Source organism: Sphaerodactylus townsendi, linkage group LG03, assembly GCF_021028975.2.
Source record: "Sphaerodactylus townsendi isolate TG3544 linkage group LG03, MPM_Stown_v2.3, whole genome shotgun sequence".
NCBI lineage: Eukaryota > Metazoa > Chordata > Lepidosauria > Squamata > Sphaerodactylidae > Sphaerodactylus > Sphaerodactylus townsendi.
The window spans coordinates 141,990,707-142,013,312 of record NC_059427.1 but is presented as its reverse complement, the minus strand read 5'-3'; the positions used below and the strand labels follow the sequence as shown (position 1 = coordinate 142,013,312).

Here is a 22,606-nt window from a genome sequence, read left to right as displayed (position 1 = left end):
TTTAAGGCAGAAGATGTTAATGTATGAGTTGTTTTTTCTAAACTAAAACCTCAGCATTCAGGTTAAATTGCTGTGTTGGCACTTTACGATAAATAAGTGGGTTTTGGGTGCAGTTTGGGCACTCGGTCTCTAAAAGGTTCGCCATCACTGCCCTACATATTTAATTTGGCCAAGAAATGGTATCTCTAAATAACTACTGTAATTCCATTGCTCTTGCTTGCCTTTTAGTATTATTATTACTACTAGTGGTATTAATATTAGTATTATTGCTTTATTTTAGTCTTACTTTCCTCTTATGAAGCTGAACATGTATGCACTAGCAATTCTGGATGACTATGAAATGTAGAATGGAGACGTACGGTCAGAACAGCAGCCAAAATATTGATTTTGTGATCCTAGGATTCTGCACCAGTGAACATTTGCAGATCATGTTGTTTGCTCTTTTCCTTTTCATGTACCTCATCACTCTATCAGGACACTTGGCCATTGTGACGGTAACGTTAATTGACTCTGCCCTCCAAACCCCCATGTATTTCTTCCTGCGCAATTTGTCTTCCATCGAAATCTGCTATACCCTGGTCATTGTGCCCAAGATGTTGGCCAACTTCTTGGCTAAGAGAAGAAGAGTCTCCTTGACTGACTGTGCCACACAGATGTATTTTTTCATTGCCCTTGGTGGTACTGAGTGCTTCCTCTTGGCTGTGATGGCCTACGATAGGTATGTGGCCATTTGCAATCCACTGCGTTACACTGTCATAATGAGTCGGAATTTTTGTGTGCAGCTATTGGTGGTGGCTTTCATTAGTGGCTTCACAATCTCACTGGGACTCACCACCCTGATTTTCAGGATGCCTTTCTGTGGCTATAAGATCAATCACTTCTTCTGTGACATCCCATCTATGCTATTCCTGGCCTGTAATGACACACATGCCAACGAGGTTGCTGTGTTCCTTGTCTGCATGATGATCTTGCTCATTCCATTCTTCCTCATTCTGGTTTCTTACATGTTCATTGCCAATTCCATCTTCAGGATCAAATGTGCTGAGGGGCGGAAGAAGGCCTTCTCCATCTGTGCTGCTCACCTGACTGTAGCCATGCTCCATTATGGCTGTGCCATCTTCATATATATACGTCCTAAATCCAGCTACTCCCTGGATAAGGACAAGGTGGTCTCTCTGATTTACACCAATGTCACACCCATGCTTTATCCCATGATTTACAGTCTCAGAAACAAAGAAGTCAAGGGAGCACTCAAGAGAATATGGAAAAGGAAATTTGTTTCCATGGAAACACAGGCCTACAAGTGAGGCCTAGGGGTTTTTTCTTTCACTGTGAATAGTATGTAGTAGAATTCCAGTGGCTCAGATAAAATAGGGACCATTCCCATCAGTTTCACCAGCATGGCCAATTGGCCATGCTGACAGAGGCTGATGGGAATTGTAGTTCCTGAACATCTGGAGAGCCGCAGGTTCCCTACCCCTGGTCTAGCAAAACAGTTCTGGTTTTTTTTTAAGTTTCCTTGGTCAGTGACTTAAAAAGAACATTGTAAGGCCAGGGTTTCCAACTCCAGGTTGGGACATTCCTGAAGATTTGGGAGTGGAGCTTGGAGAAGATGGGGTTGGGGAGGGGCCTCAAAGCCCACCCTCCAAAGCAGCCACTTCCTCTGAAGGAGGAATCTCTCTGTAGGCTGGAACTCAGTTGTAATTCCGGGAAATCTCCAACCTCAACTGGAAATTGGCAATCCTATCTAAGGTTGGTCCTAGGGCTGTGAGATTGTCTGCCATGGAATGTGTGTTCCATGCAAGCTCCTGTCCCTCCACTCCAGTTTCCACTGTCAGTCTTCAGAGGGAGGGAGAAATGGGGGGTGGGACGTAGGCACAAATTACAGGAACAGACTGGGACTCCTGTGCTAAGTGAACAGTAAAGCTTTTGTATGGTATTACATACCAACAAGCCCTGTCCCCACAGCTGGATTCTGCTCCCAGAATAACTAAATATTTAATAGCTTCTGCCCTATGTTCTAGGCTAAGGAGGCTTCACCTTCCCCCCACCACTTGGGTACCAATTTTTTTCAATGTCTTTACCACTGGAGGATATGACGCAGATTTTTGTGTCAGTGATTATTGATGGCTGCCTCAGACTTTACATGTATAGTATACTTTTTATTTGAATATATTTTTGTTGTGGGTTTTCCAGGTCATAGTTTAGTAGTAGTGTAGGCACAGAAGGAAAAGAGTGAAAGTAAGAAGGAAATAGAAAGTGGTAGAAAGTGAGAGAAAGTGAGAGAAAGAGAGAGAAAGAGAAAAAGGAAATGATTTTAGATTTACCAGAAGGTTATTTCTTCCTTCTCCCCATTATTTAGGAAAATAATGGAGAGAAAAAGATTCTGGCAGAAATACAGCTTAAAGTCATTTCACAGAATCATGAAAAAGTGTCTTTGTTAAGAAAAAGCATTCAATGTTCCTGCATTCCAGAAAAAGATACTTTTAATGCTTGTGTGCAAGTAAAAGGCTCATGAAAATAATATCTTCAACTAAAGCACAGACCCCGAAAATAGAAAATAGAAATAAAGCATTTAAATGATTATTTCAACTGAAGTATACTTATATGTAACTTAAGCAAGTTTTCTTGAAGATATTTTAGTATTAAGAATTATTGCTCAGAAATAGCAAAAGGTACTTTGCTTTCCAAAACAGCCCCTGTTGTCTCTTCCCACATTCCAAAGAAGAGATACTTTTACTTAGCAATGAGCTGAGAAAGTGTGTGTAGAGGAAAATAACTGACCAAGCAGAATTAAAGCAAAGAAAGAGAGTCAAGCCATGTGAGAAACTATATTCTTAAGAATGCTATTTAACAATGTAGCGCCATGATTAACAATGATGGGAATACTGAAACGTCATGAATTGACAGGGTTTGGCTTTGCAACATTTATGATGCATCAGCTGTCTTTATCCTATAAGAACTGTGACTTTTGTATACTCAGGGCGACTCCTCTGATTCTAAAACAGACCCTCTGAGGGTCCGAAATAAAAATGATTTATTTAATAAGTCCTTGTCGGCTTAAGCTTATTAGCTAACTATTAGTAAACACGTTACTCTGTGGTAACAGTAGTACTCCTAACATTTCACCTGCATCTATGTTCTGGACTTCCCTAAAGTAGTCTACTACTACCCATGGAGGGAAACCCAGAAGATGCACTGCCTGGGGGGGGGGGGGGGGGAGGGGGTGGCTGCCTGAGTATATCCAAGGGGTGAGGCCGGAGAGACTCCCCATGCATGTTCAGCATCCATCTCTGCTGAAAAATGAGTCATGTTTTTGTGTCGTTGGGCAGGACTGCCAGCACTTGGTATGCCAAACACAGTGCCTTGCTGCTTGCCTCATTCTGCCTCCTGAATTTCAGGGTTTACAAAAAAGCAGATAAATACCCTTTGTAATGCTAGATTAACAATAGAACACTGATCAATGGTCTCAATCTGGTCTTTATCTCTGCAAGTTGAGAGCAGGAAAACCATACTTGCCAGCACATCTTACCTGTGGTGGGAGCAGTACACAATATGTAATTAATTTATTTAAAATACTCTATTTGGTGCCCACCATTCACACCGCCCAAGGAGCTCCTGACCTGGCTAGCTAGGCAGTTGGATGCAGCATATACTATGCATAGGAATACATGGAACAGCACTGGAAACCCCCCGCCCCGCTTTCAGGAGTGTTGATTTGCCATTATGAAGTTGGCAGTTGCCTTCTGCACTGCTTTCCCTTCTGAAAAATCACACTTGCCATCAGGGTGATTTTTGTTAGAACATGCATGAACAAAGGTTTGGAGGGGTGGGGAGGAGAGCTTTACACCAGGTTTCCCTTATGCTTATCAAAATCCACAGCATGCCACTTCTCCTCACAGATGTTATGCAGTATAACACACTCTGTGACCAGGCAAATGATGTTCTCTCACTTGACTACATTTTGTTCACGGACCAGGGCATAATCGAAGTGTCTTTCTCGCCTGCCCCTGGATGCCTGGCAGGTTGTCCTGAGCTAGTGCCTCAGAGGGTACACAGCACTGGCTGTCATCAGGGCTGGAATAGCACAGCCCTCAAGATGCATTGTTGGGTTCCCAGGGGAAAAAAACACCCAAGAGTCCATGGCCCTGTGAAGTCTAGAGCTGGTGAATACATGGCCATCATTTGACCCTACCTGCCCAGCCCACTTTCACATTGATGAATCTAGTATTGTGATACACTATTCCCAGAAACTGTGTGAAAGAATAATGTTTCCTGTTTCCATGCTTGGCCATCTTGTCTCCTGGGGAGCGTGTCAGGATGTGGGTGCCATCTGTGACATCTGCATTGTGTCAAAACTCCAAACTTGTTTAATAAATGAATCAGTACTTTAAAAACAGAATTCTTGTTTGATTACAAGTACAGAAAAACTGTTCACTTATTGTCTGAACTGAATACAATAAAACAGTAAAAGCAAGAGGCTGGGTAAGGAATCTTTAATACCAGTATATATGAAGATCTGCTACTGGAAGAAAATCCACAGTGAGGAATATAATGCAAATTTGACAATCTTTATTGCAGGGATAAGAGGTTCACAAGCACTTTATTCAATGCAATAAACACACACATGCAGAGTTCCTAAGATATAAATTGGTTGGAAAATAGGTTTGGAATAGAAAGGGTCATGGGGTTTATGGGTAATACGACCTGATTGTGACATGAAGAAGATCCAGGGTTCAGAGCCAAACAGCCAGCATTTGGTTCCAGGGGGCAATGTGTTGGACACAGCAACAAAGACAGAAAGGTGTCAATGGCACTGAGTGATTAGCCCTTTTGGGGGTAGGATATTTAAAGCGTGAAGAACTACCTATGGGGGTGTCAGGACAACCTTTGGTGCACACAAACAAAATCTTTAACGTGATTGTGATGTATAGGGATGAGATGCATACTTACAGGTACAGGATGTTCATAGCTCACACACATGTTATTCAAAAGCCAACAAGCAAATGGAATAATTGGGCAACAGGATAATACAGATTTTTTTGCATTTTAACAATGCAATCCTGCACAGTTACTCCAGCCTAAGACCACTGAAACCAACTCAGTGCACTGGATTACAGAATCAATGACCTGAAATCATCCGACAACACAGTAAAAGATATCCTGTCCTCCATACACACACAAAAAGCACATCGAGTTACAGGGGGGGAAAGTCTTGTTAAATCCCAAACACCTCTTATCTGAATGGAAACATGTTGCATTACCATGCAAATGTAACCTACTGATCCTTGGCTACATCAATTTCAATTGGAGACCTAGGAAAAATTAAAATAATCACAGCACCCAGAAAATAAAGCAAGAAAGTCCAAACAATTACTAATGCAGGGCTTCTTTAGCCCATCTGTTCTTCTGCACAGGGTATAGGTGATGAAGGTCTTTCTTCAACTTGGGCCTGTAAAAAAATGAGCAAGTTACCTCAACTGAGCTGTGGACCTTCCTTTTCCTATTGCAGGCCAGATCAACTGAGGAGGGTGGAGTTCTTGCAGGTGAGAATATGTAAGCAAGCTGCACATGCTCATAGAGCTCTTGTCGCCTGGGTCATAAGATCCAGCCAAAATGAAAACACCAATGCTAAAATAGCATGGGATATACAAACATGGTCACACTCTTGCCAAAGTGACAACAGGGATAGAACAACGGGTATGCAATACTAATGCCCCATCTGCTCATGCAGAATAATGCATTTTAATGCACTTTGAAGCTGAATTTTACTATGCAGAATAGCAAAATCCACTTTCAAACAGTTGTGAAAGTGGATTGAATGTGCATTGTTCTGCATGTGCAGAAGGGGCCTAAGCTCTAATTCCCAACCGAAAGCTGCTATTGAGGGAGGGAGCAGAAGATGTTCCATGGGAAGCAGCTTTACCACCCATCTTTATACCGCTTATTTATTTATTTATATATTAGATTTAATATACCGCCCCATCCCCAAAGGTTGCACCTATTTGCATGACACTGCTGACTCTTTCAATGGGACGGCGGGGATGGGGGGTCCAGTTCATGACAAACTCACACCGCTGTATGTTTGACCTCGTCTTGTTTGCATCTCGAAGACGGAGGCCACTTTATTCCAGCATGCATGGATTAGGGATCTAGTCCACAAAAGATCCAGCGCCAGAATGTCTGTTAGTCAGTCAGGTGCCACGAGAGGCCGGTTTAATTTTGATGCAACAGGCTTTCTTTCAGGAACCTGCCCCTCTACATCAGCAACCGGAAAAGACGACAATGACATTTAGCCCTCAACTCCGGTTTCCATTCGGACGCGCGGGGGGGGGATGCAAACTAGGGGCTTGGGTCTACTCCTACATAGCTAGGTGCTGCTCTGCCCTTTGCCCCGTAACTTCGATTAGAAAGCGGAACTGTAACTACGCGTCTTTTGCTAAAAGCAACGCTTAGAAAAGATAGAGGGCTTCGTCTCCTCCGTTTGCCGGTAAAACTGCGCATGCGTTCCACAGAGAGAGGGGGATCCCTCTTTCGCCGCCCTTCTACGCCTTCGTTCCTCACGCTCGCGCTTGGATTTGCGCATGCGTTGTCCATCCTGGGGGTGGGGGCGGGGGAGCTCCTTAACCAACATGCTGCTGAGCAGATCTTGTTGTGGGTGCTACTTTAGGGTCAGAATCGGAGCACGTGGCTCTTGGTGGTTTCTTTCGGTGAAGCACGCTGGACTGTCCGGGGCCCTAAAAGTAGTCAGAAGGAGCAGGCTGGATAGCCACCGGCTTCCTGTGGGGGGCCCTCGGATGCATGCACATAATCTCAGGCTGCCTGTGAACCACCCAGGTGTTCAGTCGAGGCTTCTTAGGTTGTCAGCCATCCCCAAGTTTGCTAAGGAGTGTTTTCACACAGGTTCTCCCAGCAATGCTGAACAGTGGCAAGGTGAGGCTGCAGAAGCCCTCCTGGATATCTGCGTGAGAAGGCACTTCCTTAGAAGAAGGGAGACACCCCAGCAACGCACCTGGGACTCTTACCTGAAGGGAGACTGCCCGGGCTTTGGGCCTCTGGGGGTGGAGCTGAGGAAGAACTTGGCTGCCCAGTGGTGGGAGACCATTGTTGTGTTTAGGGAACAAGTTTTTGCAGTTGATGCCCCAGTGCAGGACTTTTCAAAGGCTGTTGAGACATCACCAGGGGAATTCTTGAGAGCAGTGCCCACAAAAACTCTTTGGGAAGTATTGAAGGAGGAGGACTTGAGCAAGCAAGAATTGTTGGACTCTCTGGAGAAGATGCTGAAGGTGTCTGGGATGCTGCGGGACAGCCTTCTGCATGGTCAGTTTTAAACTTCTTGGATTTGTTTTAAAATGCTGTTCCTTATTTTGTGTGTCTTTATGTTGCTTTTCAGTCAAAAATTGGCTTATAGTAGCAACTAATTCCAATATAAATTATAATATATGTTAAAAGGTGCTTGGGAGAGTGGCAGTGTCTTCTTGAGCAAGGGATTGGGTAAAAAGGTGTGTGGCAATTGCCTTTTCTCCTGGCTCCTGTATAGATGACAGTTGCCAGCTAAAGCTAGATCCTGGCATAATTGGGGAAGTGACTGATTGCTGCTTCTCCTTTTGGTCCCCTTTGTCCTAAAGAAGTCCTGTATCTGGAGAATCTCTTATGTCACAACAACAACCTTTATTTGGCATTTAAAAATAGGTTCTAGAGCCTTGCCAGACATTTTTGAAATACAAATCAAGAGTACATTCAAAGCGCAGATAGGAAGACTATATAGCAGTATACATTACTTAGAAAGTTCGGTCACTTGTAAAAGAAATTTTGCTACTTTTTCCAAGAGCATGACATCTGTGTTGTTTAACAGAAGCTCCACAACAGAACAGTCACTTTCAGATTTGTCTAGGGCTAGCCTGGGAGAGAAATTCCTAATGCCCACATATCTCGGACAGTTGAGTATAATGTGAGCAAGAGTCTCCACTTGATTTTTACAGTGTGGACAAACCCGATCTTGAAGAGGTATGGATAAGTAGCGACCCTTTGTAATGGCCGATGGGAAAATCTCTTATGTCTAGATACACTTAATAACCTCGAACACCAAAACAGTACCTAGATCAGTGATTCCCAACCAGGGTTCCATGGTACCTTGGGGTGCAGTGAGCATGTCCCAGGGGTACTGCGGCAATGCTACCAGCCCCCCTCACTTTTGCGGTGTCTTCCGCTGGTGCCAGCAAGAACATGGAGCTGGTCCAGGGGGCAGGACCTGCTGCAAGTCAGCAGCCACTTCCCGCCCCGCAGTGCTTCCCTTCACCCTGGGAGGAGAAGGGGGGTTAGGGGTGGCAAGCAGGGGCACTGGGAGGGGAAGGTGGGGTGGTGGTGGCAGGCAGGGGTGCTGGGAGGGGCTGTGGTCTGGTAGATCTTGTTTCTAACGTTTTGCCTGCATCTGTGGCTGGCATCTTCAGATGTGTATCACAGAGGGAAGTCTGTTACACACTATGTCCAATGAGAAGGGAGTGTTTTAATGGGGTGTATATGTCCATGTCCCAGGGTGGGGAGCCAATCAGTAAGCGTTTGGGTGGAACTTTGCTATTCAAAGGTGTGGTTGATAGTATCGTATTGCAGGTGGGGTTTTTCAGTCCAGGGAGTGATTCACATTTGCATTCCCTGCAGCAGGCAATCAGCATATTGTTCTAATGCACCTTTTGGCTTCTGCTCAAACAGCTTAGTTCCTTCCTAAAGCAGCGTCTAAGTTCCACCTTGCTTAGGAAGTAGTTCTACCAGTCTTTTCCCCATACCTTTCCTCAGATGCTGAATGGGCTTCACATACCTTGGACATCAGGAGGACACTTCAGTATTATATTGGTAGAACAAGGCAGTTTAGGGTGAAGAAAGCTCTTTTTATTTGTTATTTGGGTCCAAAAAAAGGCAGGGCTGCCTCAGCACAAACAATAGCCATCAAGATTTTCTGTGCATTCCCTCCATTTTGCAACTCTGTGAGTTCTCTTACTGTTCTTACTCTGGTTTGCTTCCTGTGGGAGCTTACAATGGCAAGTAGAAATTGAGGAAGGGGGGGTGCCTCTTTGGAAAACCAGTCTGCGGTCTCCAGAGGCTAGAAAATTCTACTGGAGGCAGTCCTATGTACAGACACAGTCCCAGCGTGTGTCTGCACAGAAGACCTGGATAAACCACAGTGACAGGTAAATGCAACTCTGCTTAATTTGGAGGTTCTAGCAGGGAAGTGCAGCTATCACATACTCTTGACCGAAGAATGGTACATTCCTTCTATCTGGGATGGTTGTCCTCTTCCACTGAGCTTGCGGCTTCAGGAGGGACGCACACGGAGCGGTGAGGGAGGTAGGGGACACCTGCCTAGCCAGCCAGATCAGCCGAATCAACCCTAGTGATCAATGGGGTGACAGATGTCACAGCCAGATTGCCCTTACATCCCACAACTCTGTTTAATTTGTAAAATTCTAGGAGTTCTGAAAGTGCAAACACTGGATTATGGCTACATTATCACCAATTCTTATTTTTTGGAACTTTTAGTATACAATTGGAAGAAGCCCAAAATGTGTGTAATTCTTAACTCTTCTGTAACTGCAGCTACTGCAGATGTTTAATACCAATATAATGCACAATGGTAACCAGGACTTAGTATAAGTTTTTAAAAGTATAAGCGAACAATTGTAATTCAAGTTCATTGTGTAAAAAAAACCATACATTTTTGTTACTACCTAAGGTGTGTCCCTGAAGCTCCTTGTGTTTGGCTCCTTTTCCCATTGTAAATTGGAATGTTATTAACTCATTAAAATGGTAATGTTTCCAATTTTTCTTCTTTGGCAGGTGCGTTAGAACAATATGTTGATTGCTTGGAATTGGTAAACAAGAGGCTGCCTTTTGGGGTTGCTCAGATTGGTACATGTTTCCACCCAGTTGAAAATGATGAAGAAAACAATCATGTGAGGTACAGTAATACAAACTTTTTCCTTCTCTAAATTGTCACATCCTTGTTGATACATGGCCACTCAGTTTTGGCAAGAGAAATAGTATCTTGCACTTGTATTTAAGGGTTAATTTGCTACTTCTGTTGCTTAAAGAACAGGAGAAAGGACAACAACCTCCCTCGTGTGGTATAGCTCTGCCAGAACTGCAGGACAGTGGCTTGATTACTGGTTACGTCAGCGCCTTCTGTGGTGGAGAAAGGTATTGGGAATATTCTTTTGATTTATTTTAGATGATGTGTAGGAAAAGAGATGGTTGGACTGTATCTTGCAATATTTATGTATGCCTTTGAGTGTTGGTAATTCTCTCTGGCAAGAGATACCTTTGCATTACACAGAGGCAAAACGCAGCAGAGCTTACCCAAGTGTGCGTGTGTGTACTGGCAACAAAGAAAACTTGGAGTCAGTTCATAGTTTCTAACTAATAAGTGTAGTCTTTATTAGTGAACTCCATTCTGGATAGAAAAGTGGAGATATAGGTTCTCTATTCTAGTCTATCTAGCTGAATGGTGAGAGATTCTGTCTGCATCCCTCTGCACACATGGTACGAGATAGAAGGTGTGTGCAGGAATGATGAAGAGAAGAGAAGCAGGAAGGAAGGAAGGAGGTTCCCTGACAATAGCAATCTGCACATCAAAGGGATAGTGTCAGAGTAGTAAAGAAAAGGTCCCCAGTGTCTTGACCCTCTCTAGCTATCTGACTCACTGATAAGTCATCCTCTGTCACTGAGGCAGGAAACAGTGTAAAGTCCTTCACTTCCAACATTGAGAAGGATGTTGGGGGGTAGTGATAGATTAGCATTAATTTGGTTGGCTGCAGCTAGTGCAAAACCCTGTGGCTAGATTGCTAGTCCTGACTGGCTGTCAGGAACACGTGACTCCAATTCTACAACAACTACAGTGACTACAAATCCACTCCCATGCTCAAGTCAAGGTGTTTGTTTTGACCTCTAAAGCCTTACATGTGTTGGAACTGGGGTATCTGAAGGATCATCTTTTCCCATATGTTCCTGCCTAGGAATTAATATAACTGGGAAAAGTCTTCCTGACTGTCCCATCAAAGAAGCTTGTTTGGTGGGTACATGAGAGAGGACCTTTTCAGCGGCAGCTGCACAATCCTGGAACAGCCACCCCAGGGGGGAGCACCTGCCCCCTCACTTTCGATCTGTAAGAGGCAGTTTAAGACAGTTTCATTTAGTACCACATTTGATTAATTTAATGGCAGTTCTAAATTGCAATTTTAAAATTTGGTTTTTTAATCTATTGTATGCATTTCATTTCATATATAGTATCGATATTGTAAGCTGCCTTCAGTTCTCTAAGATAGAAGGGCAGCTAATCAACGTTTTAAGTTAAATAATTCCATTGTTCTTCCAAAATTACTATTTATTTATTTATAGTCCACATTTTTACTGACATTCAAAGCAAATTATATAGTGTGGCAATGTAATCTTAAATATTTCTCCTGCGTTTCAGTGATGGAAGAAAGGCAAGATGCAATAAATAGTTCCAAAAGTGGAAGCAGCTTTGATTTTGGGTAATGAAAAGCAATGATTTCTATATTGAGTTCCATGGCATCACAGAAAAAAAAATGTAATGAGGCATAGTAAAATTTTGTAGATCTGTCTTTTTCTGAATTTTTAGAATGGGGTGCACCTTTCTGTCAGATGGAACAGAAGGACAGTTTTTTAATCTATCTAGAGAAATACTTCAATTAATGCCAGTTAGAGTGATTAAACAAAATATAGACTTAAATTGGTATGTTGATGGACCTCTCTCTTGTCTCTAGTTTGCAGTAAACCCATCCAACTTCAGCAGCAGTGACCATCAAAGTGAAGAAGGCCGAAGAGGAAGCAACATTTATTACAGCTTTCCTTGGGGAAAAGAACGGATAGAAACTTTGCAGAATTTAGGAGATACTGAACTGCTGCAAATGTATTCTGGAAGAGCATCTCAGCTGCATGTAAGATGTATCTTTTGGCATTGCTTAAGATAGATTTAAGTGACCCAAGCAGGACACAAATCTTGCCTGGGAAGTCGTGGAATGGTTTATGAACAAGGGCATTTCCATAGCAGAAACAATATAAATGATAGTTGAAAACTTACCATGTTATTTTTAATTTAATTTTCTGTTCTTTGTGTGTTTAGACTTAGCTTGATGTTACCTGCTTGGGGCTGAAAAATCATGCCTCTGCCATAGGGCAGCCAAGCCACTTAAGATAATCGTATCATGGTTCAGACAAATAAGGTCTTTCCCTAAGATGAAATGGGAAGCCTCTTCCTTAGCTTTTTGCTCACTACAGCTCTTCTGTAGACACCGGTGTGTGTCTCACCCATCAGTTTTTGTTTTCCTGTGAACGCTGGTCTTCCGATGGAGTTCACCCATCAAGAGTGTTTCTTCACACAAACACAGAAAACTGCCTGATACTAAGTCAGATTATTCACCTCTTTGTATTGTTTATTCTGACTGCAGTAGTCTCAGTAGAGGTATTACACATCACCTATTACCTGATTTCTTTCAGCAGTGATACAGGAATTGAACCAGGGACCTTAAGAGAGCCAGCATGGTGTAGTGGTTAAGAGCAGGTGGATTCTAATCTGGAGAACTGGGTTTGATTCCCTGCTCCTCCACCTGAATAAACCAGATGTGTTTCCGCACTCCTACATTCCTGCTGGGTAACCTTGGGCTAGTCACAGTTCTTCGGAACTCTCTCAGCCCCACATCCCTCACAAGGTGTCTGTTGTGGGGAGAGGAAGGGAAAGGAGCTTGTAAGTCACCTTGAGTCTCCTTACAGGAGAGAAAGGTGGGGTATAAATCCAAACTCTTCTTCTTAAGCATGCACAGCAGATGCTTTATCACTGAGCTATGAACACTTTTAAACATAAGCCGTATGATAAACTGCACAGTTTTTAAAAAAATTAAATAAATTTCAGAATGCATATTGTGGTGTTTCTCCTGCAGGGTCGAGATGGCAGAAAGAATGCTGTTCCTCATATCCTGTCTGTGAGTGGCAATCTAGACTATGGAGTACTAGCATATCTGTGTGACTGTATGCAGCTGACTGAAAATGCATTACCAAGAAAGAAGGCATTCCAGAGAAAGGTGACCTTCCCCTCAGTGTGTGTGAAGGCCTGATGAGAGAATCCATTGTGTGCTTGCCCTGCGTTTCTAATTCTGCAAATATTCACAAGTCCCATGCTTTGTGTAATGCTGTGTTTTAGGTGCTTAAGCTTCACCCATGTTTAACACCAATCAAAGTTGCATTGGATGTGGGAAGAGGTCCAACCACAGAACTGAGACAGGTGAGCAGTGAATGAATTTGCAGCTAGAGCTGTCATCCCCACTCCTAATGAAGCAGTCTTACTTTAATTAATTCTCTTTTGTTGTTGTTGTTTTGGATCAAATAACATGTCTGCATTATGGCAGGAAGCCTTTCCCTGTGTAAAGATGGGCTAGGCATAAAGTCAGAGCTGTGAGTGTTTTACAGTAAAGATTTCATAATCAAGGGACTGGTGTGATGTTTAAAAATTTCATGCTGATCCAGATGATAAGCTTGCACACAGCAAGAGGGTTCCCTGCACATATCAGTTCTGAAAGCTGCATAATTCTATTATGTAAAGAACTGGGGGGGGGGGGGGGGGTTCCAGTTTGTGCTACTTCGGGATATTGGGGTCATTGAGAGAGACCTCAGACTGTAGAGGTGGTAGACACACACACATCAGCATAATACATGAAGGATTTGACCTGGAAGATTCTCGTGATGCCAACTGACTGGTAGGCAGGTTGGGGTAGAAAAAGGGTGTGTGCGCGAAGACTAAGTATACATCAATTACATATGAAGCTGCTTTGTTTATACTGGTCTTCTTCTCTAAAGTGCTGTAGGTGTCGTAGTCTTGTATCACACATGAACACATAAAGCTGTCTTCTATGGAGTCAGACCATTGATCTACCTAGGTCAATACAGTTTACTTGGACAGAGGGCAGCACGTCAAGATACAACTAGAGATGTTTCATATCACCTTCTGTCTAATCCTTTAAACTTGAGATGTTACAGATCAAACATGGGACTCTTGCAGATGCTCTACCACTGAATCATTGCCTCACTTCCCTCCCTACTCATGTGCAAATAATGCTCAGCATCAGAGTGGCACAGATGCAAGATCTGTAAAGAGGCCCAGCAGTGCTTGCTGCCTCTAATATTTTTTACCACCAAGGAAAGGCACTATGAGTGAGGTTTCTTCTAGCAAACCCCTCAAAATCTGGGTGATTGTTAAAATAATTAATAAGTCCCAATTTACAGTGTGTCCTGTACAAAATTACTCCGCTCTAAGCCCATTGAAACTGGTGGGTTTCGATTGGAGGAACTCTGTAAAGGATTGGTCTGCAAGTGTGTTTCCTGACAAGAAATTGTGGCATACCCAGGGAACCCTTTTGTTCCCTAAAATTTCGCACGTATCTCAAATTTATAATTCATCAGCATTATACCCTATGTTAGGAGATTTAGTGTCCCTTTCAGTTCTTCAAGTAACAATATTTTTTTCCGTCCCAAAGGTGTGTCAGGGATTGTTCAGTGAACTCTTAGAAAATGGAATTTCTGTTTGGCCTGGATATCTTGAAACAATGCCGTCATCACTGGAACAGCTGTATACAAAGTAAGAAGAAATAAATGCATTATAACCTTTAGGACTTGAGAATTGGGAACCATGTGTTGGAAGACATAACTAAGTCCAAATTAACATTACAATTCTCCAAATAATCATTGTGGTACCTTGTCAAATTATATCAGATTTGTTCTTTGTAAATATACTTCATGCATAGTCGTATAAGCTTTTTGAAGATACCAGGATTTCTTTCAGGAACAGTCCATGTTAATTTGACGTAGAATTGCAAATTGTTTTGCCATGGCTGTTCATATTTTGCATTTTTACCCCCATGCTGCTGCCCTCAAATTTCTTTCTGCTTGCCATGCTACTCTGCTAACTGGTATAGGCCTGTGCTGCAGTTTATGGATTGGATCCAGTTCAAGGATCACACTGATCTTCTTGGCTCTCCCTTCCCTCTCAGCAGTCTGCCCATTTTGATATTGTGACCTCCCATCCTGTGACAATTTATCCTCACAGGTTCCACAATCATAGAATCACAGAGTTAGAAGAGACCACATGGGCCATCATGTCCAACTCCCTACCATGCAGGAACACACAATCAAAGCACTCCTGACATATGTTCATCCAGCCTCTATTTAAAAACCTCCAGAGAAGGAGACTCTCACCACTCTCCAAGGCAGTGAATTCCACTGTTGAACAGCCCAGATGGTCTTGGGAATAGTTTCCATAAGTCAAAAAAAGACTGGCTGTTGTGGGTTTCCAGGCTGTGCGGCAGAGGCCGGGTCATTTTTTCTCCTAGTGTTTTGCCCACATCTGTGATTGGCATCTTCAGAGGCATGCCACGTCTCACCGTGACATGCCTCTGAAGATGCCAGCCATAGATGCGGGCAAAACATTAGGAGCAAAAGCTACCAGACCACGGTGAAACACCGTGGAAACTCCACAACAGCCAGTTGATTCCGGTTGTGAAAGCCTTCAACAATACGTCAGAAAAGACTGCTGGAAAGGAGGTGAAAGCTAAAAGATCCATGACTGTCAGTGTCTTTCACTGATGAAGCAGGAGAAAGAGCAGATGTAGCAACGTAATGACTGTACCATGCACACACACACACACACACACACTCTCTCTCTCTCTTACACACCTTTGTGGATTATTCATAGCCCTGTGATGGCTCACTGGAGAAGAATGTAGTGATAGATGACAGCTGAGCAAGAAAGGTACTGGCTTAGTTTGGCACTCATCTGATTGCCTTTGAGCAAGTAGCAAATTGCACTTCTGGAAGACCTTCAGTTACTCCAGAACAGCGATTGATCTTTTGAGCAAAGCTACTCTTGGATAAACTATATGGCAACACCAGGGGTCCCCAAACTTTTTAAACAGGGGGCCAGTTCACTGTCCCTCAGACTGTTGGAGGGCCGGACTAAAAAAACTATGAACAAATTCCTATGCACAAATGATTGTAAAATGTTTGATTTCACCTTTCAGCCTTTCTGTCATGGTCTATTTTTAGAACAGTGACCAAAGTATGTCAAGTACAGGGTGGGCTCCAAATATTGTTGGGGAGGCTGTGGAATACCTTCCCCTGTAAAAAAAAAAAAGCAGAACTTTCCCAATGAAACATTCCATCTAACCCAGGATCAGGTATCTTCCTGGGTTCTTTCATATCTAGCAGCCAGCGGAAATGATTCCGCCAGCCTGGCTGATGCCAACGGGAGTGAGGCGGAACAGAAAGCCTGAGAGCAACACATGGAGTAGCTGAGAGGGAAGGGTGGAGCACGCGTTGCCACATGTAAGGTTTCCAACTCTGGGTCAGAAAATTCATGGAGATTTGGGGGTGCCATCATGTAACTGCAATCAACAGCCGTTGGGGCCGGTTCCTCCTCTCCCTCGAGCCCCCACTGCACATGAATGGAGCCATCGCTGCCATGCCTGGCGGGCCGGATAAATGCCTTCAGGGGGCCACATTTGGCCCCCGGGCTGTAGTTTGGGGACCCCTGGGCAACACTGTTACATTTGGGAACCATCCCAATGCAAAATCAGGTTTTCATCTTCTCCAAGAGGCAACCTATGTCTTTATCACTGTTGCCAGATTTCATACTAATAATAGTGTTACCCTGGAACACACCAAAGCAGAGTTAACTCCATGCTTCTCTTGTTCCTTGTTTACAGATATGATGAAATGAGTATACTCTTCACAATCCTGGTCAGTGATGCTACGTTAGAGAATGGTGTGGTCCAGCTGAGAAACAGGGACACTACAATGAAAGAAATGATGCATATATCTAGATTAAAGGACTTCTTAACCAAATACATATCAGCAGCCAAAAATGTATGAGTTAAAATAAAAATAATTTTGTATCATCCTATTTGGGTGCTTTTTAATTTTTCTAAGTCATCCAATGAAAGCCAGAAATCATGGCTTCCAGTAGCTTGTTTTGTTCAATAAGGGGTACTGTTTTATTCAAAGTGAGAAGCAAAGACAACTGACACTGGTGAGCCACAACTTTGCGTGCAACCAAATGTTGTACAAGTGTATCTGAATAAGTTCCAGTCTGAGTTCTTTCTGCCTTGGTAGAACTGCAGTTATTATAAATAAATCACCTGTTCAGAGAGAAAGGATTAGCACAAGCTTATACAACAGTTCTGGAAAACCATCATGGATGACTTGTGATCAGTGGAGTCACTGTCATTTGAAGAAGGGCCATCTTGAAGTTGTCAATAGGCAAACTAGTTTTGTTTCTTAGTCCAAAGTTTATATATATATAGGACCTACATACCTATGGGACCACCTCTCCCCATATTGCCCCTCTAGACCCCTCTGTTCATCGGGGGGAATTTACTGGTGGTTCCTGGCCCAAAACAGGTGTGGCTGGCCGTTACTAGGGCCAGAGCTTTTTCGGCCCTGGCCCCCACCTGGTGGAATGAGCTCCCAGCTAAGATCAGGGCCCTGCGGGACATCTGTGAGGCCCTTTCTGCACGGGCCACGCCGGTGCCGGAATTCTGCCGGTGCAGGGGTGGAGGACGTTCGCACAGAAGTGTGCAAGCGGCCCCCGCAGAGGCCGCCTCTTCCCCGTCCCTCTCCCACTCACCTCATCGCCTCCGTCGCCCTGCTGGCCTCCGTAGACCCTCCCTCCGACCTCCAGGGGTCGGAGGACAGCGAGGGAGGGTCTTCGGAGGACAGCAAGGCGACGAGGTGAGTGGGAGAGGGACGGGGGAAACAGCCCATTCCCGGTGGTGCTGTTCGCACCGCGCCGCCGGGAATGTGCTGTTTTGCGAAAAACCTCCCTCCAGGAGGGAGATTTTTGGAAGCGGCCTGAGGCCGCCCTGGGGAAGGGGGAGGGAAGCCAGGTCAGCGCTGCTGCGTTTTCGCAGCGCCGCCTGTGCGAACGGCTCCCTGGGGACAGCGTTTTTGCCGTCCCCAGGGTGCCGTTTATGGCCCGTGCGGAAAGGGCCTGAGTTTCACAGGGCCTGCAAGATGGAGCTCTTCCGCCAGGCTTTTATATTGAGCCAGCCAGCCTGACTGGAACATCGCTGCCTCTCATGGGTGTCTGGTTAGGTTTTTATCACCATCTGTATTTTTAAATTCTCTGTTGTGTATGTTTTAATGATACCGTTGGGTTGATATTGGTTTTATTGTATGTCTATTATTTTTTTACTGGTGTTTGCTGCCCTGTTGGGAAGGGTGGGATATAAATAAAATCATTAATAAAATAAATATATATAAATGATATTCACATCAATGCATGCCAGTTCAAAAGCCTTTGGGCTATACATGAAAAGTCATGTCACATACTTGAATGGGGAAAGTTGATAGTAGATAGTAAGCGAAATAAAATGACTGTCCTGTGCCTTGGCTTCTGCTATCTTAAATTTGAACGTCAGTAAGAAAACTCTTTGCACACACACACACACACACACACACACTTTTCAGGGCATGCAAAGAGATGAAAAAGGGTATAAATTCTTTTTTATTAATCTTCTAAATCTACCATGTGTTATAGTTAATGAGTCAGATTCAGCTCATCACTCAATATGTGTCAACTGTCTAAGTCAGTGGTTCTCAACCTTCCTAATGCCGCGACCCTTTAATACAGTTCCTCATGTTGTGGTAACCCCCAACCCTAACATTTATCCATTTTACAGATCGAGAACACTGATGCAGAGAGTGTTAGGCAACCCCTGTGAAAGGGTCGTTCAACCCCCAAAGGGGTCCCGACCCCCAGGTTGAGAACCAGTGGTCTAAGTAATCAAAGGGAAATGCATGGTCTGGGAAATGTGTAGGTGTGATATTTCAACCACACTATAGCACTGATGAGGCAGTGACAGCACTGGCGTGATCGCACCTTAGGGGACACAGTCCCCGCTGGCGCTAATGGTCAATACGCGGGGGCGCCAGGCAAAAATTTCCTCTCCACAGATCCCCCACCATCATCATTGCACCGCAGCTGCTTACACAGCAGCTGCTACTATCAGGCAGCTCAGGCTGCCTTTAACCCGCCCACTTGGACGCAGGCCCCATCGGGGCCAGTTCCACCTCAGTTCATTATTTATAGCATTAGTGAGCCTCCTCCTGGAACCACAGCGTGCCTTTTGCTCTCTCAGGGTGTGGTCATGCAACAAACCTCCTCCCTGCTCAGAAGGGAAGGAACGCGCAGCCCGGGAGGGGAGCAAGCAGCAGTAGCACGGGCACAGGGGAAAGAGAGGCGGGCCCTGTCTTTGGCTCCTGAGTTCCTGCCTCGTCACTGCATCACCTTCAACAGCTCGCGTCCCTCGGTGAAAGGCCATGTTTCTAGTTAGAGGGACAGAGAGAGGTTTGTTGCCAGTCCATCACTACCTCCTGCACCCCCCCCACACGTACCGATCAGAAGTTTATTTTCCTCCCCCCAGCCCATCGCTCCTCCCAACAAGTGGTTTCACCCGGTTCTCTATGCCTCTGCCGCTGGCCTGCCATGGGCGGTGATTCCGGAGAGGCAGCAAGAGGCGGCAGGAGAGGCAGCCTCCTCACCAGGTGTGTGCAGGAAACAGGCAGCAAGGCTCACGGCGCCCGAGGCTCTTGCCCCTCAACTATTGTGTGCCAAACAAAAAGAGCAGCAGAGTTTTAGCCTGCCTTTTGTGTAGAGGGAGGAAAATCCTCGTTTTAGAGCCACTGTCTCTCAATCTTGAAACGTTGCTTCCTCAGGTTTCCTGTTTTTTTTCCCCAGGCACTAGCTAAACTGCGTTTTGCTTACCTCGGGACCTGGGAGGTGCTGGGTAAACAGGCAACCACGGAGGGAGATTTCCCAGCACCTCCCAGGTCCGAGGTGTGGGGCAAGAAAACGCAGTTTATTGAGAAATGACGCCTGATTGGGAGACGCTGCCTGCAGTAGTTGGAGGAGAAGCCGGTGTTCAAGCCTGTCTCTCATGGCTGTTCTCCCAACCCCAGGCTTTGTTTGCAGCTCTGCCTTTGCAAAGAGGGGAGGAAAGTACTTTCGTTTTAGAGCTAGGAAGCTAAACTGTCCCTCCCAATCTTGAAACGTTGCTTCTCAGGTTTCCTCGAAGGCTTGCGTGCCGCTGCCTCTCCCTGGAGTAACACCTCCATCACCTCGAAGAGGAACTCCCAGCCCCTCGTAGCCTCTGCTGGACTTCCCACCCCCTCTCGGCCTCAATTCACACGACGCAGCCTGAGAGAGAGGTAAAGCACTTCTACCCCTGCCTCCTGCCCACGTTCTCAAGCAGTCCTGACACCCCCCCCACCCTTATAGTAACCCACGAGGCAGAAATCCCCTGGCCTCCTCCCTCTCCCACCACGCCTGAATAGTCTGGGCACAATCCCCCCCCCCCTCAACCCTCTCCCTCGAGGCATTATTCCGTAGCTACTTTTTTTTCCACCTCCTAGTCCCAGGTGTTTTAATAATAATGACTAGATTCCTCCTTCTTTTCATATGTGCCAGGGCTTAGGTATTATGGTACTGCTTTTCATCAATACATGAGGAATTTTGTCTCTTGCTCATTCTTAAACTCTTTACTCTGTTCTGCAGACACTCATCATTTTGCTGCCTGTACACCTGTAGGATACTCAAGACATTGTTCCTCTTGTATTGTCTCTATTCGGCCACCCTCCTGATGTAGCCAATGCCAAGTGGTTATGAAAGGGGAAAGCCCACTTCCCTTCTGGCATGTCAGTGTGGGATTCTAATCTGCATGAATGACTGCAAAGCCCAAAACAAGAGATTGCCTAGACTGGTCCTCTAGTTAGATTCCAGCTCAAGCAGGGTTGCCCACTTTGGATGGAACTCTGTTAAAGAAATCCAGGGTCATTGGCAGAGGCAGGCAATGGCAACCACACCTTTGAACATCTCTTGTTTTGAAAACCCAACAGTGTGTCACCATAAATCATTAAGTGATTCTTAGTGGCACTTTCCACTACCACTTCTCGGAAACAGGTGTATGAATTGCTATAGGATGGCAGAGTACAGGATTTGATTTTTGGGTATGTGTGCGTCAGGATCTGCCAACAGTTCATGTTCCTTGAAGAAGGCTGAAGTCCAGCATAAATTTGCCTTGAGATTCTGTGATTTGAGGACTAGCTGCCGACAAAAAAGTCTTGTAGATATGCTCAAGACCTTGCTGGATTTAACTTTGCTGTTGAGTAAGATGTATGCTCATGAGGGATCGTTGTTTAGGACACAGTTTAGTGTAACTAAACATAATGTAGTAATCAAACATAATAAATTTTTTGAGAAAGATTCATAGGTTGATTTATTCAAGGCTTCAAGTCTCCTGCAATGTGGAAAGGAAAAGTCATTCTATTCAGGGAGATTTGGTAACTGCATCTTCCAGAGAGGTTTGTTCTTTTGGGCATATGATGAAAACAGGCATTCCTGCCTTTGCAGCGCATACAACGGGGTGGGTGGACTTTATATTATTCAATTATTCTTAAAATAATTCACAGAATAAAGAGGATGATGTAAAATCTTAGCTAAGGTATAAGTAGAATTTAAAACACTTTAACTTCACGATGTGTTCATGATAACTTCAGAACTTTTCTTATTGCAAGGAAAATCTCTACTCTTCATTGATATCTTTATTTTACAAAACAAAATTCTTTGTATTGTCAAAGGCTTCTGGCTGATTCATTGTTGTGGGTTTCCCAGGCTGTGTGGCTGTGGTCTGGTAGATCTTGTTCCTTAACGCTTTCACCAGCATCTGTGGCTGGCATCTTCTAGAGAGAAGGTGTTACACATCATATTGTAGGATTTCACAGATTTTACCTTGTTCCACTGTTAGTTTGGCTCTGGAAATTCAGCTATCCTCCCCCACCCTGCTTTGTAGTTAGGCTGTTACTTGGTTGAATCCTTGCTTCGGTTCTACTTTTAAGTTTGTTGTCTTAGTTTTTTAAAAAAGAAAACAACCTTTTCTTTAGAAGTGGTTTGTTCTGTAGTTCTTGCTGTGTCTGGCAAACTGTAAGTCTCCTACTTCTAGTTTTTTTTTTTTGGGGACTTCAGTGTTTCTGCTGTCGTAGTGCTGTGTGTGTGGATTTGGTGAGATTCAGGGTTGGTTTGCAAATGCCCCTTGATGTCCATAGTTCATTAGGTGTTGTAGAGCTAACAACTTCCTTAAAAGGGAGGGCTGGGCAGTAGGGAAGGTGTGGTACTCTTGTTCTTCTGGAGGAAAAATGCTGCTATTCTCTATTTGAAGCAGTGAGAGGTGTGGGATTGGGTGAGGCTTGGTTGCCATGCCAAGCTGTCCCTGTGGTAGAGAGATTTCCAATGGCGTGCTCTGCTGGGGTCTTGCCTGGTAGGGCACCAAATTTACCTCAGGGCTGCTGCTGAGTGTTTCTGGACAGGAACTGAAATGCACCCTTGCTGAAGCTTGCTGGAGGGCAAATGCCATGGGGCACCCAGTTGAAGGCTGCGTAGCTGCTGCCCATGAATGAGTGCCCAGACATCCAAACTTCGAAGCAAAGCTATTGGTTCTATCTCTTAAATGGAATAATAAATTCTGAACTGGGCTTCGGAGAATCTGGGGGTGCC

The 22,606-nt window shown here is 44.5% G+C and overlaps 3 protein-coding genes across 4 annotated transcripts in view; 2 read left to right on the top strand and 1 right to left on the bottom strand.

Moving 5' to 3' along the window:
* The first annotated feature begins 347 nt into the window (after positions 1–347).
* Positions 348–1,307, top strand: LOC125427880 (olfactory receptor 10Q1-like). The gene has a single exon (XM_048487442.1). It carries the CDS (start codon positions 348–350, stop codon positions 1,305–1,307), a length of 960 nt encoding a protein of 319 aa, XP_048343399.1.
* A 5,309-nt stretch (positions 1,308–6,616) lies between these two features.
* Positions 6,617–16,960, top strand: POLG2 (DNA polymerase gamma 2, accessory subunit). 2 transcript variants are annotated; one of them, XM_048491536.1, is made up of 8 exons: positions 6,617–7,320; positions 9,832–9,952; positions 10,086–10,191; positions 11,778–11,951; positions 12,951–12,992; positions 13,211–13,291; positions 14,541–14,641; positions 16,764–16,960. In XM_048491536.1, exons 1-8 carry the CDS (start codon positions 6,633–6,635, stop codon positions 16,927–16,929), a joined length of 1,479 nt encoding a protein of 492 aa, XP_048347493.1. In that variant the 5' UTR covers positions 6,617–6,632; the 3' UTR covers positions 16,930–16,960. The 2 variants fall into 2 exon arrangements, with proteins under 2 accessions (XP_048347493.1, XP_048347492.1); XM_048491535.1 differs by having other exon boundaries at positions 12,951–13,091.
* The window catches only part of MILR1 (mast cell immunoglobulin like receptor 1), a 26,597-nt gene continuing 17,610 nt past the window's right edge, over positions 13,620–22,606 (bottom strand). The window contains exon 8 of the mRNA XM_048487441.1: positions 13,620–14,630. The gene's annotated coding sequence lies outside the window, so the exon portion shown is untranslated. The remainder of the gene's footprint in view (positions 14,631–22,606) is intronic.

Excerpts from the sequence above, each read along its gene's own strand:
- LOC125427880 (XM_048487442.1), top strand. The coding sequence starts at position 348 with ATGGAGACGTACGGTCAGAACAGCAGCCAAAATATTGATTTTGTGATC.
- POLG2 (XM_048491535.1), top strand. The coding sequence starts at position 6,633 with ATGCTGCTGAGCAGATCTTGTTGTGGGTGCTACTTTAGGGTCAGAATC. Across the intron at positions 7,321-9,831 it reads GCGGGACAGCCTTCTGCATG|GTGCGTTAGAACAATATGTT; the intron begins GTCAGTTTTAAA and ends CTTCTTTGGCAG. Across the intron at positions 13,092-13,210 it reads AGAAGGCATTCCAGAGAAAG|GTGCTTAAGCTTCACCCATG; the intron begins GTGACCTTCCCC and ends GCTGTGTTTTAG.